The 23,164-nt window shown below is 52.6% G+C and overlaps 1 protein-coding gene across 1 annotated transcript in view; it reads right to left on the reverse strand.

Moving 5' to 3' along the window:
* Positions 1-339: 339 nt before the first annotated feature.
* The window catches only part of LOC143424437 (uncharacterized), a 28,611-nt gene continuing 5,786 nt past the window's right edge, over positions 340-23,164 (reverse strand). Inside the window, exons 2-3 of the mRNA XM_076896493.1 lie at positions 17,368-17,445; positions 340-1,625 (exon numbers count right to left, since the gene is read on the reverse strand). Of these exons, the coding sequence (XP_076752608.1) occupies positions 429-1,625; positions 17,368-17,445 (1,275 nt within the window). The 3' untranslated portion in view covers positions 340-428. The remainder of the gene's footprint in view (positions 1,626-17,367; positions 17,446-23,164) is intronic.

Consider the following 23,164-nt stretch of genomic DNA (forward strand, 5'->3'; position numbering starts at 1 on the left):
ACATGCTACTTGTTCCGTTCCTCCTTCGTGTATGTATAATACGCGTGGCGATCTTCGCGCGTCGAGGCGAAGAGTTAATGAATAATACGCGAATAAATTAATCTCTCGTCACCCGGATCGGATTTGTGACAGCTATGTACAAATTTGAACACATTTTCGCGGCGGAGTTGATCGACGATCCACAACGATTCCTACACGAAACACGATTCTTCCTCAACGATTTTCCAGCGTCTTTTTCATTCTTCTCCCAACTGACAATTCCAAGAGTCGATCTTCATTATCTCCCTCCTCTTCCAACGTCGATACTCCCTCAAATTCGCCATTCAAAAAGATTCCATCCACCTAACGAAGGGCTCGATTCGCACCCATGGTGCGCCAGTAGAGACTCGGGACCAGCCCGTCGCGGGCCTGCCAGGTCGTTAGAGGCTTCACAACGACATTGGCAGCTCCGTTGGCCTCTTCACACCCAGCGTCAGATCCAGCGGTTTGCTCTTCGTCGTCGCTTCCTCCTTCGCGGGGCTCTCGCGATCGCAGTCGCGATCGTCGTTCGACCTGTTGTCCTCCTCGGACGACTGGCTGGGTCTCGGAGAGCTTCTGCTCGACCTGACGCTAAGGTCGATCGGCTCGTCCTGTTCGACCGCCAGGCCACCCGGGCTAGGGCTGACCAGCAACAGATCTCCGCCCCTGGGCGAGTGCTGGGACGCTGCTGGCGTCACCAGACCAGGCGGCGAGTAAACCAAACCCAGATTCTGATGAGGATGATACCCCGTCGTCAGTGTGACCGTGGCGTTGATCTTCCTCGGTGGGAATTCGCGTTCCGACAGGGTGGGCGACGCTGCGCTGGTTTTGAAATAGCTCAACGCAGAATTACTCCTGGACTCGGTGTCCTGGCCGTCGCCACCGTCCACAGAAGACGCTCCGCTGTCGCTCGGAGTGTCAGCTGTCCTCTTGTAGGTCGGGAGGAACGGCCGGAAGACGTCGGATGGACTAGTGGGCACGCAGACGCCGTCCTTTTGAGCGAAGTTCATGGGGAACATTGGCGAGCCTGGGTGTTGCGGCTGTTGGTGTTTGTAGAACGGTGGTGGAGTTGTGTCCCTGGGTGGCGTTCCAGGAGGCTGCTGAGGGTTGCCGCTGACCCGTTCGCGTTCCTTCTGCCAGGCTAACAGACGAAGCTGGTTCTGAAGAGCCACGTCGTCCGGGTGTGGAGACTTGTTCCCCCTTTCGCGTTCCTGTTTCAACATCGCCACGTGCAACAAGTGCGACTGGAGGGCTAGGTCCTCCTGACTAGGTGACGCGCGATCCTTCCCGTCCTTGTACACTCCGCTACCTTGCTGACTCTGGGCTGGGGGCAGGAATCCCGGCAGGAAGCCGGGTCCGAAAGGAGATCCGGCTCCTGGGTTCACGTTCTGGCTCCCGTTGGTTTGCTCTTGAAGGAGGCAGTGGATCTTGAACCAATTGGAGCGACGCCCGTACCTCGAGCCGGACTTCGACATCCCGACCATCAGACATTTTCGTAGGCGACACGCCTTGCAGGCTGTTCGGTTCTTCTTGTTGATCACGCAGACACCGCCGTTCTTGCACTCTGATATGCTGCCCAGATTGTTGTACGTTCTGCCGAAGAAGGACTGTGAACAGAGAAACGAAGGGGACTCGTGAGTGTCGCGGAAGCGAATTTTCGCGAGAAATTTTTCGTATCGAACGTGACTTCTTTGACGGACTTCGAGGAGGCGAAACGTAACGCGGTAAAGAGCGATATCTGATCGATTTTCGCGGGGACTCCCATGAAAGGCGAGTCATTCAGTTGACTTGCATACAAAGCGCAACGTGGAAGTGACGATTCAACCGATTGCATTCGAAGGACGGCTTGCGCGCCATATAAAGGATCGACGAGACGCGTTCGGGCCACGCGCGGATTCCCCAGCGGATTAAACGTCAGAGATTTAACGTTACGCGCGTCAGAGGAATTAGCATGGTTCGGTCTAAGAGAGGAGGCCGGACGACGGGGACTGGATCTGCGAAAGGGTGGAGATAGAGCATTGTATGCGGCGTGGCTGGTCGTAAAGTTAAATGCCTGTCGGCCGACGAACACGGCGCATCGTGAACTAATTCATGACGCGGCGGTACCCTCTGTCTCGAGTCTCCGCGCTAATCGAGTGTCTATCGAACGCCGGACGCCCCTTCCTCGATATATCATTTGCATTCTATCGATGTAACACAGCCAATTCCCAATAACATCGTACCTAAATTATCCCAGACACCCAAATACCGCTCGATACGACCCAATTCCAATTAAATCTACAGAATTCGCACCAAAGTATTCCGGGGCAACATTCCATCGAGCTCGACTCCAATGAAATCAAATCGTTTCGAACAGCTTGCAGACACAGCTCTAAAGTAATCATACCGCGCGCCGTTATCCATGACTCTCGATCGCTGAATAAACCCGGAGACTCGATGCACGGCGTCCATATATCATCGCGAACCGGAAACGCTCGGATTCTGGGCTTTACCCGACGCGGTTAGCCACGTGGGCGGCCTGGTAACGGGTTCGGAAACCCGAAAGCTCGCACGTAGCGGTACCAGCTCCAATTGGGATCGACGAATCATCCGCTGGAAGTGTCCACGCGAGTGCATCGATATCCGTGGCCCAGATTACTCGGCGATAAAGCCAGCAGATTACCGGACCGGCGGTGTCATCGATGATTCACCCGACAGCCGTTAATCGGGCCCACGGCATCGGCTAACGAGCAGCTTCCTTTCTCTCGTTCTATTTAATCGCAATTAAAATAATTCCACCGTCTCGGACGGAGCGACGTGGACGCGACGATCGAAGTGAAACGCGGAATCGAACGGTTGCCCAGTGTCAAGTAGCCAGACGGACGGCGTTGATTAATCGCTGGGACCGTGGAACAACGGCGTGCGGTACGCTCGGCGAACTGGTAATGATCGCGAGATGAAAACGGACCAGCGGTACCCGGGGCTGCAATCTCTCGATCTTAGATGAAACTGGCTCCCGTACGCCAGATGATCCTTGGCAGTCACCGGTGACTGTGCGAAAGGGGTCACGATGCCATCCGCGTGCACGCGGTGGCTACCGCGGCTCCGGCATCCGACCACTTCCGGCTGCGAAATTCTCGTTGCTCAAAACACATTTCTTCTCCCTCTCTCTATATATATTATTTATTCGAGATCCTCGCGTCTGATCGATTTACGCGCGAACGTTGAAATAAACGGTGGAGAACGCGAGGGTTGGTCGGCGCGTTTCCATCGGCGGATTGCAAGACACACCGGTCAGCTGTGCGTAACTTGACCGTAGACAGAAAACAAGGTGGACAACAGGATTCGCGAGCTAGATTGCGCAACGGGCAGTAGAGTTCGCGAGCGTATCGGCGTTTTTGCCGGCAGACTGGTCCGGTCGCGAATCGCGTACCGCGGACGCCAGAAAATCGGAATCGGGCCGCGGTTAAAAAAGATAGAAGAAAAAACATTCCGCGGCCGCTGAAACGGCCGCCGTTTACGGAGGGCCGCGACATATCCGTCATGGACAGGTCGATAGATTAGCGCAAATCAGACGGCACGCCCGGAATCCCGGGCCGATTTGTAACGCCATATAGAAACGCCGCCGGGTGAACCGTTTATCCGTGATCGTGAACGGCCGGGCGAGCGCGGGAAAACTTGACAAATTATCGATGAAAAATGCAAGAGGTCGTTTCCCAGAATGGGGTCGGGAAACGTGTCGGATTATGGTTCGGTGGTCGAGAGCTGGGTTAATGGGTTTCAATGAGCCAGCAGAGTTTAAGGCTGTTCTGGCGAGTGTGAGTGCCGATTGGTCACTTGGGAGTACGAGAATGGTGATACGCGGAGAGCCAGTCGTATGAAATTTGTATCAGCTTCGCCCAGATATCCGTCTTCGATGCGCGTATCGCAGTCGAACGCGTCCGATGCGCCGGAGGACTGCATGAATAATGAAACGGACGTGGAACTAATGAGTTTCACGGATGAAATCATTTGTCCGATATCACAATGAGAGATTATCTTACTTGAATATGCATAAGCGTATCGAGACTGATAGTATTGAATAGCACGTCGAAACACTGTGCGAATTATAAGTTGGCCCGAGTCCCAATTGGAACCACCTTCGAATCTGAACTCCACGAAGCTACGATTACAAACCTATCCACCTGAACACCTCGCGCTCAACTACCAAAAGCGTGATTGAAAAGAAAAAGAAACAAGGAAAGAAGAAACAGCTATCAATCGACACTCCATTTATGCAGTTCGAGCGGCCGCATAGGCTCGTTATTAACTCGGAATCGTCATGCAGGACACTCGAGGCACCGTCCATATCGGTATTAATCGGCCGTCGTCCAGTTCCAAGTATCGATCGCAAATTTCCCCCGGTGCCATTTCGGTCGCGTTTGAAAACCGCCCCTCCGTTTCCCGTGGCGATTTACAGCGTCGATCAATTTCGTCGCGCGCCGAACACGGCGAGCGTTTCCACGAGCCGGCGGCGTCGGGAATGCGATTGGCACGGCGTGTTCGCCGCGGGAACAATTTCCACGAGCGGACCCGGGTGGAAAAAAAACGCGGGCATGCCGATGGTTTCCCCGCACGTGACGTGAATCGAACGGCGATCGGCCGATCGGCGCCGTTTCGAGCCAGCTTCGGGATTGTAAACACAGTCGCGGCCAGTTTCGCTCGAGAGGTTGCTCGAGAGGTATAGACGGAGAGAGAGGGAGATGTAACTGGGGACGTTTCACAGTTCCGGGAACTCAATTTTCGATGGACATGTTGGTCGATCGCGCGACGTGCTCGCGTTTCGAGCGGGTTCCGCGAACAGAGCCGCGCGACCTTTGGCTACGCGCGGCGTCGCGCGTCCGAGCTAAGTGAGCTTGCAAACATCTACTTTCGCGCGCCGACAGACGGATGACGTCGCGAGTTAACGCGATTAGAGGGGAGTACCCTCCTCGAGGTTAAAGTAATTTTCACCCGTGCCACTGTTCGGCAACGCGCGTGTAAACGCGTCCATCTGCGTCCGTGTTCTGCGAACAATGAGCGCTCTAGCCGAGCGAGGAATATGGTTCAATGGGATCCCTGGTGATAATTAGTCGTACGAACTTTCGAATTACTGTAAAAACAGTCGCTTATAATTTCTGGTGATAATGGAGCAATTGGTGTCGAGGATTAGGATCTTTAGACGGTTTTATTTCTGTACACCGACCAGCGAATCGATCCACTTAGAATCGACCTCGTTCGATATCGGATCGATTCCGCTTGAAACGCCGGCGAGGATTCCACGGCGACCCCTGGCCGTCCCAGAAACGGCTCGCAACTCCCGTTGCCCGCGAAAAGAATGCGCAGGCATACCAAATCACTCTCCGATGCGTCAACTCCGCAAAGACGAGGCGAGCATTTCCCCGCCTCTGTCCCGGCGCGGGAGCGCGTGACTCGCCCGTGCCGCGGTGACCCTGATACGCGGACGATTCGACCGCGGAGGAACGCGCGTCATCCTCGTTCCAGCGAATCCGCGTCGCGTCCGCGTCGCGTCCGCGTTTCCTTCCTCGCCGCGACTTTCCTCCCGAACGATCTGGATCCGATGTCCTGGCACTACGTGGTACCACCTGCCGTCCGCCGCGACGAGCAATCCCGGTTCTGGTCGCGCGACACCTGGAAAATCGCGTTTTCCACGCCGGACAACGCCGTTCCAGCCAATAGCAATCTTATCTAGATCTGTTCGCGGCTATTTCCAGCCTGGCCGCCGCGCGAGAATAGCACGTTCCCGGTTTTCGCGCTTTTATTACGCGGCTCCACGCATCGCTGGCCACCAGGCACGATCGACATTCCGCCGATTGATTCCTCGCCGTCGGGATCTCCGTCCGCGTAGCCGGCGATTCCCGTTCTGCTCGATTGATTGGAGCGTTCGCCGGTAATTGGTGGAGATATTGTTGGTTTTCTTGAAAGGGAGAACGTGGCGTACGGGGTACGATACGATGGATCTGAACTGCTCGTGGCAGCGGGGCCAAATTCTTTCGAGTGAGAGGGACGCGATATTTAAAGGGTTCGCAATGGATTCCGCGCTGGCTTCGTACTTGTTTCCCATAAAAAGGAGAGGTAGAAGGAATGCTGGAATGGTGGTCGCGGTAGGGTTCGGCCGAGAGGTCGAAGAGATTTCTGGCGGACAGCCAGGGAAACACGACTAAAACGGGATCACTGAAAACCGACGGAGTTGACTCTGACGTCATGCCGCCGCGGAGACCTTGGCTGATGCGCGTTCTGCATGCTGAACGACGTTGTCACTCTCGTTTTCGTTTCGAGTTCAAGCGTTGCGTCGCGCAGCCGATCGAGCGCCGCGATTGCGCCGTCGCGCAGGTTCGATGGGACTCGATAGAGAAATTGAGGCGCTCGCGAAGGTTACGCGACCGGTGTGGGAAAAAGTGAAACCAGTCAGCGTTCGAGGGCTGACCGAAATTCCGATTTCCTCGTCACGACGATCCCAGACGACGATCTTCGGTTCGACGTACGCGACGAACGTTACACCGTTTCCCACGATTCCTCCTGCTGGAAAGTAATAAGCGAGAAATCTCCCCCCAATTGTCACTGGGACTCAAATGCCTCGTCATCGTTCGCGTCCGCGCGGTTTTCCGTGCTTTTATGACGCTGGATGCTTCCATGTCCCGGGGCACGGAAGATTGAATTGCAGATCGCGCGTTGACAGTTCCTAACTGCGGGGAACAATGAACGAGCGTCATTGTATGCTGATTCCCTATCGCGATTTCGTGGCGCTACGCGCAATATAAACGAAGTTCAAGAGAACAATCTCCCGTGAGGAAAGTCGAAGACTTCGCGGTAGTATCATTAATAACTTGATCAATGGCGGGAATTTACGGCACGTGTTGATTTGCATAGAGTAGCTCGCGGAACGCTTAGGATTGATTGCTTCGCGGAGAACGTGACGCCACACGGTGCGCGGTTTCCTTAAAACAGCAAGGAAACTGGAACTCGTTTCTGTAACTTCTTAGAAATTCGTATGCCTCCGATCTATTTCCATTCTACCTCCTCCTCCTCCTCTTCTTGTGTATCGATAGGACAGATACGGGCTGTAAATTATCAAGTTGATAATGGTATGCCTGCGATACACGATAATTTCTAATTTGATCCAGCTATTCTGAGATTAATAATCTGGAGCATAAAACTGACGAGGGAATACCGTTTGAGCGAACGTAGGTTATTAGACGCCTATTTTCCGATTTACGGCATGTTAAAGAACAATGCGAGCCTGAGTACTTCCTGGTCTTGGCACACGTGCTCGGCGCAACATCATAATTTATCGTTCTTTACGCGCGAGGCATAGTATTAGACGGTCTGCAATTGATTATCACCAGTCTATACTTCTATCTGAGGCAATAAAATAGTCGGCGATTGCGTACACTTGTGCCAACACGCCGAACGCGCATCTAATTTATAGCGCGTCGAGTACGTTCTTCAGTACCATCGAACTTTTGGAATACACAATTTTCAATAACCCCCGCGATCTATCTGCCACGAGGTTTTATACTCGCGCAAATTAATTTATAACAATCCCGATCGTTCGCAGCGCGTAACTCCTCTCTCCGAGCACGCAGCGTTCCCAGCTACGCGTTCAAATTTGAATATCGCGATCGTGGATCAACGGGAGGATCGAACGGAATCGCGGAGCGGTCTGTGCGCCGATCCAACCGCGGAGTGGATTCGACCGATTCGGCGGAGAGTGGAAACCTCCGCTATAGGCCAGGAGCATAACTTTTCCAGGCCGCGGAGCGGCGTTTTCTCGGGAAATAATTCTTCGCCGGTATCGAGCATCGATCCAGGCGGGTTCGTTCGTTCCCCAGGCTTTTCTCACGTGCCGTCTCCCGAGGTCTAACCTCTTCCCCTATCCCTCTTCGTCGCGCAGAGGGCAGACTCGATCGCGCTCGTATCTTCCACCGGGCGCATTGGTGCCGTTCAGCGATTCGCCGGTTCTCCATGCATCAATCCGCACGCATGCTGGGCTATCCGTTCGCTGGATCCGACCGTTCGACGCGGACGGCTAATGTAAGCAAATAGCTCGCGCGCAGACAAATTCCCCGCGGCCATATCGGGAGCCGCCGTTGGAAAAATCGCTGACGTACGAGCCTGTACAGGGCCATAAACCGACCCCCGTGGAACGGCGGAGCTTTCGAGACGGCACTGAAACACTGGTCTCGTCGTCTCGCGCCGGAAGATCGATGACTTCCCGACGCTGAACGGTCCGCGATCCGCGGCCAGACGTCGCCTCGGATCTCGGCTGTACGACTCTTCGCAGCGTTTTACCGATCGACGCTTTTTCCTGCGGAGAATTGTAACGATATTTCGTGGATTCTCCGGTTCGATTCTGCGCATGGATATCTTGGAACGATACGTTAGACAGACAAAATTCTGCAATTCTAATCGTCGACACCGTTTCCCTTTCTCTTTTTATTTTTACCAGCTACTCCCCCGAAAAGGATAAATCGCGAGGAGACGCGGTGAGAGTTCTGGGAGGCTCACGGGATCGTGATCGATCGCGCTGGGCCCCGTGATTTATTCGTTGCGTGCGCACCGGGAAAATGTGTTCGCGCCGCGCGGATGTCGCCGTCGCAAAGGCCGCGCGCATGCCATTATCCCGCGAGGCGATCCGCGAGATGGATTTAATTGCTCGATCATATTCAACAGGCCTGGGGGAGGGGAAAAGTGCATGGAAAATGTCGAACGATCGACGGAGCGGCGGTCTTTCGTAACCGGTTGGATAAATTGTACGCCGGCTGCGGGTACTGCCACCGATTGTTTATCGAATCGCTACCGAACCGTTGCTTAATCCGAACCGTGATCTCGCGATCGTACGCTGCCTACGTTCCCTATTATGTCCCCCGGGGGAAAGAATGCTCGTATCAAATTTCACCTGGCGCGACGGAACGGAAGGGTGGACGATGAATATCCGCGGGCGCGAGATTTAGCGCCGCGATCCCGAGAGATACGTTATCGATGCGAGTGACAAATGAAACTGGAACGCGCTACTTGCGAGAGATCCGCTGATAAAAAGTACAGCCGGTTCAACGGAATGCGTGCGACGGCGGAACGAGCGAATTTTATCTGAACCGCCACGCGTCCTATTCGCTTTCACTTCTCAAAAGTCATCGAAGACACGGGAGGCTGATCTCGAGGAAACAGTGCCACCGAGTTTCCCCTCGTTACACGAATCGGACGGGTGAGAGATCGTTCGGGATGATTCACGCCAGGCATCGTCGAACGTCCGAGGGATCCACGGATCGCTCGCGTGAATCCCGATTCCCCCGTGATAATCGTTCGAGAAACGCTTTCCGCGGCTGGCACGCGTTCGATATTTCATCCGTGGCTCGCGTGACTCGGAGAACCACCGGTGGTCGCGAGCAAACGGCGACAGGACGATTGTCTCGCGGACAGACGGACAGATTTAGCAGACAACGGGTCGCCGCCAACGTAGTCGAGGCGACGCAACCCCCAGACCGGCGTTTATTTACGAGGTTGCAACTAGTCGGACGTGTGTGTCTCTGCTGTGCACTTCCGGTGAAAGCCACGGGGTATCGTTATCCTTTAGAACCGTATCGAGAGATTCTAAATTCCGTTTGAAAGAATGTTAAACGAGATCACGTGGATGGTATTATTATAAATTCGATTTTTCTTTCTTCCTTGTTTATGAAAATCTTACGAGTTATCGCGGAATCGTTAAGAAAGCCTCGACAAGGCACCTCCCGCTCGGTTACCAGCTGCGGCCGTGTCACATGCAAATGCGACCAGAGAGCACGCATCGTTCCGATGTATTCGAGCGGCGAACAAGAAGTCGAGACGATTTCACGCGCAACTCATTACGCGCCGCTTCCGTTCAGCCGCGATTTTCGACGGCCCGGCTCTGAGAATGCAGCTTCGCGTTTGGAAGCCCCGCTTTTTTCTTCGCCGCGAATTGGATCCGGTCTACGGAGCTCGAAGCGTCCACGGATTTCGCGTGAATTCGCCGGTTGCGTAAACCGGCCGGTCTGCGTTTGCGCAAGCTCGATCGTTCTGAAAAGATCGGGACGTGAGCGTCACGCAGGGCGTCGCTCTGAATGCTAAACGAGCGTCCTCAAGGGCGCGAGGTCTGTGGCGACAGACGTCGCGCGATCGTTGGGGCGTGAACTGGGCCATCTCGATTCCCTCGTCGAGAGTTAGGACACGCGAGAGAGCTTAACCAAGAAACTCTTTGACCATCGATGAAAAACACGGTAGACAGATTGGTAAAATGTTCTGTAAAGTTAACCTTTCGCGCTCGAACGACGACTCTCACTCGTCATGATCTCTATTTATGCTGAATTTCATTATCTCCAGTTGATAGAAGCGAAGTATTGGAATAGGTCCCTTAAGCTGTTTATGTCTTCGATCGCAAAATAACATTGTGACGTCAAATGGGGATTAAGATAATGTTCCTCTACGACCGTAGTTCTGAATACGACGTGTCTAGCGTTAGTATAGTTTCGACGATCGTAGGAAGCACACGTATCGCGAAGTTTTGCGCCACTCGTTTTAAAGTTTTAACGCGAGTTTGATTTTCGCAAACAGTGATGACGTATCGGGTGTGAGAAATAGACAGTGAATCCGGAAGTAGCAGCGATCACCCACAAGATCCTGGCAATTCAGAATGTGCTGGTAAGCGTTTTGCAAAATATCACACTAAACGCAACTACAGAAAAAGTCGTCGAGCGCAGAGGGGTAAGATTCGCTGCTTAAGCGAAGTGGCGCAAATAAAAAGAGGAACGAAAATCAGAAGTATGTAGAACGTAGCCATCCTCTATAATTCCCTCGACGGACAATCACCGTCGTCATCCTTCAAGTTCACCGTCCTTATTAACTCTGGACAAACGAGAACCGTAGCAATGGAGCAACTATCAATTTCGATGTCCCGTTACGAAATTCCGATTCACCTCGAAGCGCCTAGCGCCTGCTAACGAACACCCCTAATTTGTGAAAGGCCTATAAATTACAGCGAGCGTTAAATTGTATCGCGAGTGTTGTCGTTTCGACGGGTGCGAGGAGGGAGCAGGTCCACGGCGTCGGATCGATAGATCGCGATTTATTGGCTCGTAAAAGGAGCGCGTAAACCGAACGTCGCCGCGATTTGGCCCATATACGAGCGAGGTGGCGGCAGTAGAACGTTTCCGTGCTAGCCAGCCACCCTGGCTGCTCGTAAATCGCTGCTTTATGCGAGCTCTGCGCCGTCGTCCGCGGTTTCGTTTCTCTCGTGCGTTTTACGCGCGACCAGTGTGCACATTGTCGAGGTCTCGCGTCGCTTCTGAAGACTTTCATTGCTCTCCAAGTGGATACGTTTTATTTCCGCGTCTCTCGATTCGCAAATTATTTCCTCTTGGTAATCGCTACCGATCGCGACGTGTTACGATCGCAACTATTCCCTTAGAAGCAACGAAGATCACCAGGATCGTTGGAAAAACGAATTAGAGCAAAGAAAACTAGCTTTTCCAGTCTCGTCGAGTTGTCTCGAGACAGCAATGGCGCGGTAAACTCGATCACAGAGCTAATCTCGCGGTGATATCTTGGCCGGTACAATTAACTCCCTCGTAAAGCGACGCTAAGCCAGCAATAAGCTGGCGCGTGTTTAACGCAGAGGGAGAATCCGAGCGGGTTCTTCCGCCTCCATCGAAGCAGTTTCCGCGGCTTAACTGCCGCTATTACGTCGCCTAATTGCCGGCCGTTTAAACGCCGTTGTTGCGAATGGATCCTCTTGACGTACACGTCTCGCGAAACGTGCGTGTGCACGCGGAGTGGCGGTGAGGGTTGGTTTCGCAAAGCTCCGAAATTTCGTAAAGTTCGAGGAGGGACACCAGGGGAGCGCGAGAGGGGAAAAAATGGAGCCGCGTCGTCGGCAATTCATTTACGTCGTAGCTCGCGAGGCCGCGGCGGTTGTTTCGCAAACGCGCGTCGACGATACAATTGCAATAGGCGCACCGGGTAACGTCGAAAGTCCCGGCGTTCCAGCTCTTTGCGTAACTTGGCCGGGTTGGCGCGGAATCGTTACGATTCGCGACGAGCGCGTGCACCGAACGAAAGGAGAGGCCCGATTCTCACCGTGCGCCGCGGTGCCTCGGATAAAATACGGCACGTGACAGTTCTATTCGAGGCACTACCGAGTCGATATATTCAGCGAGTCGACCGGACACTCCCAGTACCGGAGAGCAATAAAGTGGCGAGCGGTCATGGAGGAAGGAAAGGTAAAGGAAAAGAGGAGAACAAAAAAATGGGGGGAAAAAGGATCGACGAACCGGTCGACTAATCTGTCGATCGTGACGGGAAACGCTAATCGGCTCGAGTCGCGAAATCCACGGTTAGCCAGCGGTGGAAAATGGAAATCGACCGTTTTCCCTGACGGTTTTCTGGTCCCGTGCCCATTGTTGCCTCCTCTCCGCGGTTCGAAACGAACGAAGAAGCGCGTTCTCGTTTGCGTGAACCGGCTACCCGCGCGGTTGCATAAAACGTTCTGGTAATCTACTTCTTCGTGATGTAACCGACGTATGTACGTACGTACCGCGTGCACCGCGGAGCACTACTTGGATCCGATTCCATGTACCTCGAATTTTTGCGAAAGATGCCCGCGTTGCATTGTTGCACAAGGTTCCAGGGTATAATGGGAGAGCTCGATCGGTGCCCCGCGCAGCCAGAGAGGTTATGAATGGGAAATTTGATCTAAGAACGTTCGCTTGATGGTGATAAATCTTTGGGTTGTTGAAAGTACAAAAGCTGTGGCAGGGTACATTCGATTTGTGAATATATTCAATTACGCTATGTTTGATTTATGATGCGCGCGTGTTGTTTTAGCGATGTCGGGGGAACGTTTCTTCAGCTGTTTCGCGTTGTTTATTAGACTTCTTTCGAGTAGTCCCAGTCGGATTGGAAATAAAAAGGATGGTAACAGGAAATTAGACAGCGAACCGTGCCTGAATAGAACTGGTCCAATAATGCTTGTCATTAGCATACGAAGAAGCGTTACGAATTCGTAGCACAGTTTCAACGATCCTAGCCAATCCGTTCGCCAACGTTCCCTGGCAATAAACGGAGTCCGCTCGTCGCGCACACCAGTCCGGAAAAGCCGACAGTTCCACGCGCTAAGTGGCTTTCCAGGTACTTCGAACGGAAGCGACACGAATTCCAGGTTGAACGGCCCGCGAGCCGCGCGACAGGATCCGCCTCGTAAGGATCGACGTCGCTGCGGCGCGGCGTGGAAAGCGATTTCGCCACGAAATCGGCCCTGTGTCCTCGATCCGTCGCAGCTCCATTGTCGCGCGATGAATAACGAGCGGCGAGGACCAGCGCGTGAATCACGCGTTTCGAGCGGGCCAGGGCGGTGTAAAAAGAATTTGTCGCGATGTCGGTCGACGCATAATCGTCGCGCGGGAAACAATGGTTCCTCTACGGGCGATTTGCATCAGAACGCGCCGCGAATCCCCGAATTCTCCTCCCCTTCCGGCGGGCGACACGGTAACCACCGTGTCGAGCCTTGCAAATTGGTGCATCGCGCCGGAGGTTGGAAGCCGGGTCGCGCGCGTTAATATTCATACGCGTACGCGACGCCGTCTCCTCACCGTCCGCGCGTCCGCCACGGACGACCTTCTGCTGACCGACGGCGGGGCTTCTTCGTTTTACAAAGACACGAAACGGTGCTGGAATTCGGGCGTGAATATGGCACACGGCTGAATGGAGCGTTGGGCGAGTGGAGATTATGTAGGGTAGAGTAGAGGGTAGGGAGATTGTGGGTTCTCAGTTTGACGAGAAACACGGCGTTAACCAACTTTCGTGGAGTTTAGACGCATCGGCTGACCGATCGGTCCGGCGAGGACGAAGACTGGATCACGCGTCGTCTTTCACACAGACGCGGAGAACGTGGTGTCACCAAAAATGGAAGAAGTCGAGGCGGAAAAGGGGGACGAGAAGGGAGCGAACGAGGGAGAGGCTGCTCTTCTCCGATGTAGCGTCGGGAATTCGAGGCAGTCGTTAGTATGCTAATGAGTGTCCCTCGGCTTCTCCGCTCGCTCTCGTAATGCGCGGCCCGGTAAATTATTTCGAATATTTCCCGAACTCATTCCACCTTCGGACTATTTCTGGTTCAACGCCACCGACTCCGTGAGAATGGTGAACGTCTTCGCCGCGGAGATGCTCCGTGTCGACGCGCGCAAGCTACGAGTAAAAACTCGAGATAGATCGCTCGCGATTTGTCGACGCTGCCAACGACAATGTCAAAGTTGACCCTCATTTTTTCTCCTTTCACTGGTCTATAAATGGAAAAGCGGAATTCTTTATGAACGCGCGAAGTCGTAACTGGTTGTGCGCCCCTCCCCCCGTCAGGCTCCTGCCTTTAAATGGATCCGACAATGTTAACGTTTATAGAATGTTAGAGTGTTCTGCATAATTGCCATGTGCGAAAGTTGAAAGTTCCATTCCTGTTAGCTGTACGTCCGCGTTGCTTGCTCAAAAAGCTATCGCAGATTATTATAATTATATTCTCTCGGAGTTTCTCTTTCGGACACAGATAAATTCGAAATCTCCTTAATATTTCTCCGTACGTGGCAGTCGGAACGTGACCCAATTTTAGCTCGAAAATCTCGAAATCTCCGTATCTTCGGCTAAATCCGTCGCGCGATGACAGCTAAAAGACCAGCACCCCACCCGACGTTACGAGCACCGACGACAATCGACCCAGACATCGAAAAGAACTTAGACGTCGTCTGGTTGACGCGGATGAAAAATCGGCCGCCAGTTCGAGCGCCTTTAATTCTCACCTTCTCTCGTGGCGACCCTCGATATCAGTGCCCGATGGCGCCGTTATATATCCCGGCGATAACATCGAAAACGCCGTGAGAGCAACGCTCCGGTGCCTGGCTGCTCCCCTCGGCTACGTGTACCACGGCCACGATGATAATATTAATTTCCCCGGTCAGCCGTATCGTCTTTCATGCGATCCCGCCGGGTGGCGATCGGCGATCATTAATTAAACATTCAATTCGTACGAGAAATTTTCGCGATCAACTGGGTCTCGCTCCGGGGAACGGTGTTTGATCGATGCTAAATCGAGGGCGAGAACGAGGAGGCCCCGTTGGAACGGAGCGAGCCAACGATTTGTCCTGGTAACGAGGACTTCCCTGGTTCTAGAGGAAACGCACGCTCGTATTCCCATCGAATGGTACGTCCCGAAACGTAACCCGTTTCAAAAAGCACGCCCATTACTCGAGGCCCCGCTCGACCAGGAAACCCACTAATAAACACGTAAGCGTCGCCGGCTTATCGTAAAGGCATCCACTATATACCGAACGAGGGCGAGAAAACCGTAAGAGGCGAGGGGAGGGAGATCCACGTAACAGGTCGAGCGAGGAGAAAAGGCCGATCGCGGACAAGGAGGCTTTCAAAGCCACCGATAGCTATCCAGACATAAATCCGTATCGCGTGTAGGCCGTATTTTCCTCGGGTCGTTCGATCCTAGAGAGATCCGCCGGTGAGCGTAGCGGGGAGTGGGAATAAAGGGAGAGAGAGAGTCTAATTTACCTAAAACGCGTTATCTGTTGGCTCGGTCTCGGGGAAACCGAACGCACGCGGCAGAAAACAGAGACAGGTCCGTGGCCCCGTGGTTGCCTTAATGAGGTCCAATTACTATCGGATGGGTCACTTAGTATGCGGTACCGATATTCCACGGTGCACCACATTAGTGGGACGCCGGAGACGGGTAGAGGCGGAGGGGTAGGGAACGAGAGACGAGAAGAGCAAGGGTCAACACCCTTTGGACCAGCGGCGGCGGCGGCGGCGGCGGTGGTGGCGGCGACGACGACGGCTGCGGCGGAGGGAACGCGGCCTAACGAGAGAGACCAGCTCTGTCCTGTCCTCCGTTAGAGTCGTACGCGTTCCCGCGCGCACGTGCGCCGCGGAATCCGCCGATTGAATATTATTTGCAGTCCTTATCGATCGTCGCCGCCGCGGGAACGGCGAAGGACATCGCGATGAAAGCGCGGTCCCCGCTTTGCCGTTCCTCCTGGTTTTCATTGCTGCTGTCTGACGTACGAACGTGCCCGTTTGTCGTCGGACAGCGCTACGAGGGGTCTTTTCAGACCCGTTAAAAGGGGGATTCGAAGAGGCTTCAAAAATTGTTCGACATTCGGGTTAGTAGGGTAGTCGAATACGACGTCTCGTTGATTCTGATGTGCGATCGTTTACAGCTTTCGATCGGTGTATTTTCATCTCGATTTTCATGTAAGGTTCGCACAATGTCGCGTTAGCTTTTCCCACCGTTATAACGCCGTTCTTCTGATCGATTTACGAGCCTTTCCCAGGCGGAAAATTATTCGCTGAAAATAAAACGCCACCTGGTCGCATGGGCATTAGCATATTGAGCGAAACGCGAGACGTTTATAGTTCCCTGGAATCAGAAACGTGGCGAGGTTCGCGGATAAATTTTCGCGAGACAGTTGACCCGTCTCTGGCTTTCGAAATTTCCTATCATCTCCCTTCTCTCCTTTCCGGGTCATCTTTCTTTCTTAGAGTGTACAATTTCTTGTGGAAATACAATATATATATATATTCTTTTGCGTATGCAAAGAGTTAATTAAAAATAGGGTAAATGGAAAAGAAAATGGAGCGATCTATTATCGACGGTGAGGCACGATAGAAAAAAGTCCCCGGTTTCCGCCATGTGTCACGATTTCTAAGACAATCGCGTTCTACCCACGAAACCGTCCTCGAAGGAGGACGATCTGAGATAATCGATTGGTCGCGCTCGATTCTCCCGTCCACTTACGGATTCGAGCCGGGCGAGTGTTTTTCGCGTCCAGCGGAATGGGACTTTCTCACCTTCCACGACGATAGTCCGACTCGTACGTGCCTCTTCTTCCCTGTCGCGATTCGTCACGGCTTATTAAACTTCCCGCCTTTTTAAATCGGAGTGAACGCGATGAGGCGCGACCTCCGGCTGGAAACGACGAGCGCGAACCGCCGCTGCCACGAACTTCCGCTGGTGATTTCAACGAGTGGGTGAAGAGATCGCGGAACGCGTCAATTATATAAGCGGTCGAACCGATCAGTTTCACTTTCTGCGAATTTCTCTCGTTTGCTCTACCAAGTGATATTCGTTTGTTAACAAATTTGTTGTGTGTCCTTTGCAGATTATGCTGCGGATACCTCTGGAACTGCTTCGATGGAACCGATCGGTTCGTAAGTACATTTTATATCATTTCGAATCGCGACGAGCTACGATAACGATGAAACGCATTCCTCAAGCTGTAAACCTACCGAACAATGAGTGTTCAAACGATGATTAAATAGTCCCCTTACCTTGCAACCCTCGCACGTGAACGCTCCGAAATGAAAACCGGCCGCCGGCTCGCCGCAGACCTTGCACTGTTGGTTCATCTGCAATTATAGAAATTATGTTATTCGAAGGATAAGGCGGTGCGTCAGTCGGTTAAGTCCGTCTCATCCTTGGCGAGATTAAAGAGACGAGAAGAGGAGTCGTTACGCGCGGGGGAGGTAGAGATGGAACAGAAGACGCGGAGGTTAATAGAGAGACGAAGAGGTAGAGGCGAGGGGGATGACGAACCGGTTCTCCGCGTTCGCTTCGATTTTTATTCCTCCCACAATATCTTACGGATGTTCGAATGCTATTTGGATTACCGGGAAGAGGAGAGCTTGAAAAATTATCCTCCCCCCACGGTGCCAGCTTTCTTTACGACCATTATCGCCCCTGACACGGTTCAACGTTGCGCTAATGCTTCAGGCATCCTCCACTCACGACGATCGATTTCGTTCGCGTTCTCATCCAGCGCCTGTCTTCATTCCCGCATTGTTTCGTTCGACGTGATCTCTGACTCCGCTCCGTGTGCAGTTTTGCACCACCTATAACGCGCGCCTGCGACCTGCCACGTTTTCACCGCCGCGTCCATTGTCGCGTCTGTTAATAATCCGACGTAATTCGTCGGTGGATTGATCGAGGACCATCGACGAATTGTTCAACTTTCTTTCGAATGAAGCTCGAAACGATTACAGTGTTCGAGCATAAAAATTCGTAAATTTGCGATGTTCATCCGCTCTAACGAGGCTGCTTCATTGTTGCGTAGTTTCATTCTCTATCGTTGTATCGATGCGTTGTAGAAATTAATCTTTCTGCCCCTGTAATTGAATCAGGATTCCAAGATCCGTGATAATTTATTCGCGCTGAACGAAGGTATAAGAAATTGCCAATTTTCTTCATTTATTGGTATATGTATATTATGGTAATTAAAAGAAAAGTAAATGAAGGATTCTCTCGAAGGCAATCGCGTTCTGTCGCACAGTTTCGTCCGACTCTGCTCCAACTGCGTGCATCATTGGGATTCCGCCACGTTTTCTCCGCCACGATCATCCTTGCATCTATTAATAATCCAACGTAATTCCACGTTGAATTGACGGCGGACCATTAACAGCTTTTTCTCGACTCTCAATTCGAATTATCCGCGTCTCTTTTTTCGCTCTCCGCGCGAGACAGCGCCTGGTGGACGAGCGGGCGTTCATAAATCAGCGCTATCTCGGTAAAAGCCATCGGCCATCTGTCCAACGGGTCGGTGTCAGGACGATGGTCGCGTTTCTCCGGGCGAAACTGGAATAAAATTAGACCATCGATGATCCGATAAGGGAAGCTTTACCTAGAGGAGCCTCGAGCGCACCTGGCTTCCTCTAATGCGTCGCCGTATCGCGTTTATCCTGGCCAAAGATGGCTGGTTCAAATCATTCGACCATCGCGAGGCCTTGCGAAATACCGAACCGAGTGTTTTCTAATATGCCCGCTGGAAAAGGACGCTTAATTGCATAATTATGACTCGCCTCTTGAAATTCAAGCGAGCCGTCGAAGTTGTCACGTTTAAGGGGAGGATTGTGCTAGAAAAAATAGTTGCGAACGGTGCAAATCGTGGGAACATAGCTGCCTCTAAATCACCGATCCTTTTACGATGAAAAAAAAAAAAGATCAAGATACACAAATTGCTTGTCGATTCGCGATAAACGTCGATAAACCTGACGTTCGAAGCGCTCGTATCGATATGGAAGAGACGCTACGCGGTAACAACGATCCTGCGTAGCGTAGCAATTTCCGGAAGGACACGTTTTTACGGACGGCTCGACTTAACGAGAATTCAAAGTGACGGTAATTAGAGGGGAGCTGCGAGGCGAGCTGCTTCTAATCGCCCATTCGTGATTGTTCTCCTAAAGGAGAGGAGCTGGCGCCCGTGAACGGGTTAATACTAGTCTGCCTAGCATTAAAACGAGAAACGGTGCGGCGCAGAGGGGGAAGGAGAGTGAAAAAGAGGAGTCGACTCGCAGGTTCGTTAAGGGTTTCCAAGTTTTTCTCGACGCAGTCGTTTGACGCCCGCTCTTTCTTTCGTTCCGTTTACTGATGAGCCGAGACCAACCTCTTTCCCCTTTTTCTCCGTGGAGATACGGGCAACGCCGTAGGTGTCCACCGTTTTTTCCCTTTTCCCTCGATTCCTGCCGTGTTTTTCAGCGGACCACTCTCATTCCACGACAATGACCTACTCGCTGTGCTCGTCGACGGTTCGCCGAGCAAATCTGCCGGAAACTCCGACACGTTTCAGCGGGCTACCCGAATTAAGCAATTGGGAGGATCCTTCTCGAACTTTGAATTCGATGTGACAACGTTTGATTTGCATTCGAATCGTTTCGTGGTCTTTCAGAATTTCGTTTCTTCGTTTTAAGGATATATCATAAATTCGGAGAATGTTATTATGTAGTGGAAAATATTTCGCCTCCGAACGGAGTGTAAAAAATAACACGCGAGTAGCAAGCGGTTATGCAATAGATTATTTATGGTGCATCTAATGATATAAAATACGATGCAGCTGACGATCAACGTGCTAAAAGCTGCAATATATTATACAATCTAAAGGTTACGCGGTTTCAACCAGACTTATCCTCCTTGACCACGCTTTAACTATATTATATGGTTATTAAACCACGTCAAATTTTTCTTCATCAATCTTCCCCGTTATTGCTTATTATACAAATTATGGACGAAAATTAATACCAATCCTAATTCCACCATCAGCCAGCTAAACTACACCGCTGCCGCTCAAAACCTTGTACCACAGTTCGCTATTCGAATTGCAAAATTTAGTAATCCACCGCGATTTCGTCAGACGCTGCGATGGCATTTGAATAAAATCGGGCCGCTGGTAGGAACGAAATCGAAACGCGGGCGCCTGGTTCGCACAATTCCGTTGGAAGGCGGGCAGAAACGGCAGGAGCGGGACGCGTGAGAAATGCTCCGCGAGAGCTTTTGGGCCCGTCTCTAGGCTCCTCCGGTGGGCAGCAGCTCTTTCACGCGGCAAGAGGAAAGGTTAAGCGGCGCAAAAACGGGGCGCGGAGCGGCGTAATATCGGGGACGCGTTGTTTTCCGCAGCGATGCAGCGTGCGCGCGCGGGAATACGTATCGTAGTTGGCGCGCGGCGTGCACACGCAGCACGACGTTGATTAACAGTGGCCTGGCGATTAACAGTAAATCACAGAGCGCATCGATTCAGCCTTCCCGTGGCCGTATCCGTGGCCCGTAGCCGACCGGTGACTATAACCAGCACGGAACGGTACCATTTAAGTAGTCGAGCCTATTGATTTTGCGAAGGATCTGCACTGCCCGATATCGATTCTATCCCACGAGCTGGCCCCCGATTCGGGCCAAGGCTGCTGTCGTCGAGCGATCTTTCTGCCCTAAACTGTTTCGCGAACTCCAGTCCACGAGTTTCGAGCGAGTCTAGTCCGACGGAGCGAAGGTGGTCTCGAAGAAGTGAGTTCGTAGACTCGTAGCCTCGGGCAGAAAAGGGACAATACGAATACGCGATCGAACGATGCATTAATCGAGGCGGGGCATTCGCGGAAACGATCGCCACGACTTCCGTGAAATTTGTTCCCATGGCAAGGATTCCGGTTCCCGGCGCTCGAAGCGGTTTCGAGCCCCGCGCCGAGCCCTCGGACGCTTATCACCGGCACGAAGCATCAGATAACGCGCGAACTACCAGCCAAGGAGCGTTCCCGCGCATTGATATGCAAAAATGAGCACCGCGCCGCGGAGGAGAGCACCGGGAACGACTCCATAATCTGGCCATCGACGTCTCATTGGTCCAGGACGCGGCGGACGTTGCACAAAGGCGAGCCTTCCGAGGTGGAGCGCTGCCTCGTGTACACACACGTGCACCTCGTACCCCAGTTCTTCCACGGGCAGAGTCAATATTTGCCTGGCACTCGTCTGTTAATGAAGTCGATCGACCTGCTCCAAATATCAGCTTACGCGGTTGACGGCCCTGGCTACGGGTTTCGAGAGGAGAACGCGAGCTGAGCGTGGAAGGGGCCCAGGACGGGGTCGGAGAACAGGAGGACCCCTCCTGTCATCGTTCGACTCGTACTGCCTCGCGCGTCCAGGGGCACGTCGTACGTTCACGCGCCATTAAACTCGAGTCCCGTGTGACGTTTATCCCTTTATGACAGTTTTTTATCCACGCGATGCTCCCCTCGCTGACTTCTCCCATTGTCGCTTCACCCTTCGACGACCAGCAACCCTTTTTCACCGAACGACTTGGGTAGTTTCTCTTTGTAGAGCAAGGGGGAACGAAGGAAGATCGCTGGTCGAGGATCTGAAGGGACTGATAGAGAAGATCCGAGAGATAGATGGAAGATACGGTTTTCGACGATTCCGATGTTTTCTCTATTGGGATGTTGCGCGTAATGTTGGGCTCAGAGTTACCTAAGTGGATTACGTGGTTACGAGGCGTGGTGCTCTCGCTGTTGGGTAAGGAAATTTGCATTAAAAATCCCTTGGAAGGTATTCTAAGCGATTTCAAAGGAAATGTATAATCAGGTCTTGCCTGTAGCGGCTTTCGTTGCGTAGAAGCTAACACAGGAAAGCATACTTTAAATTTCGCAACGCGCGAATAACGAATCGCGTTATTGCTGGTTCTAAGCGTGCGAAGAGACGTTTCATTTTTCGGGCCTGCCAATTACGACGCTTGCCATCCGACGCGCATTCGCGAAATTCACTCGAACAGCCCGAGGGTGACAGAGCCGCGACGCGGCAGGGCTCGCGGCGAAAAAGAGTCGAGGGATCGTGAAACCGCGCGCGAGATAATCGTCCAATTAAACGGTCCGCGAATAATCCGTTCGACCGGTCGATTGCGTTTCCATCGCTGAGCCGAGCGAACCGAGCACGCCGGTCGCGTTGGCAGCAATTACGCCCGGTTAACAGGGTACGCGCGCGATTGTTACAATTCCTCCACGTCCGGCCGGCTATCGCTAGAGAAAGCAATAACGCCGCGATTTAATTAATTGACGGGTATATTAATTCGCGAATTTATAGGCCGCGTTAAGAATGACCGCTTGATTACTGGCCGCCGTTTGATATACGGCCGGCCATTTTTCTCGCTAAGTTAATGAGTTAATGAGTCCGCTCGAAAGAACGGGTCGATATATCACTGGCTCTCGCACACGTACGCGTTTCGAGAGGACGACGAGGAGGAAGGAGGAAGGAGGGATAGGGAGGAGGGGAGGAGGGGATTTCTCGACGCGAAACTCACCCGGTGCCCGCGATCTTATCGTGCGCGACGCGGTTACGCGCGGCCGCTCGCGTGGATCATGCGGCCTGGTTAAAATATATACCGACGATTACGCCCGTTTATCGCCAATTAGGAGGGTACGAAACGGGACGATTCGGCTGCTATTACCCCGAGGCGCGAGCTAAACGCGAGCCGGGAACAGGATCGTTTAGTGCTTCTAGATTATGTTATCGCGTGTTACGTTCAGCTGGGTGTTCTGGATGACCGTGGAAATTCCTCTTAATCGGTTCCAATTTATCGCTATATACGGCTAAGTAAGAAATATGTGGAGATTAAAGTTTCTGTTCGGGGACTTCCACGCCGTGGAAAGTGTTAAACTTCTATATGAGTCACTTACGTCGCCCGGTAAATTGATCGACTCCGCTTTCTGTAAGTTCCTCAAATTTAACTTGACGCCAGCGAACGGCGTTCTTTAAATGCCACGATTATAAGTATAACTTGACTTTTTTTCGAGTCTCCCGATAGTTGTACACGTATTGAAC

Source organism: Xylocopa sonorina, chromosome 6 (genome assembly GCF_050948175.1).
Source record: "Xylocopa sonorina isolate GNS202 chromosome 6, iyXylSono1_principal, whole genome shotgun sequence".
NCBI lineage: Eukaryota > Metazoa > Arthropoda > Insecta > Hymenoptera > Apidae > Xylocopa > Xylocopa sonorina.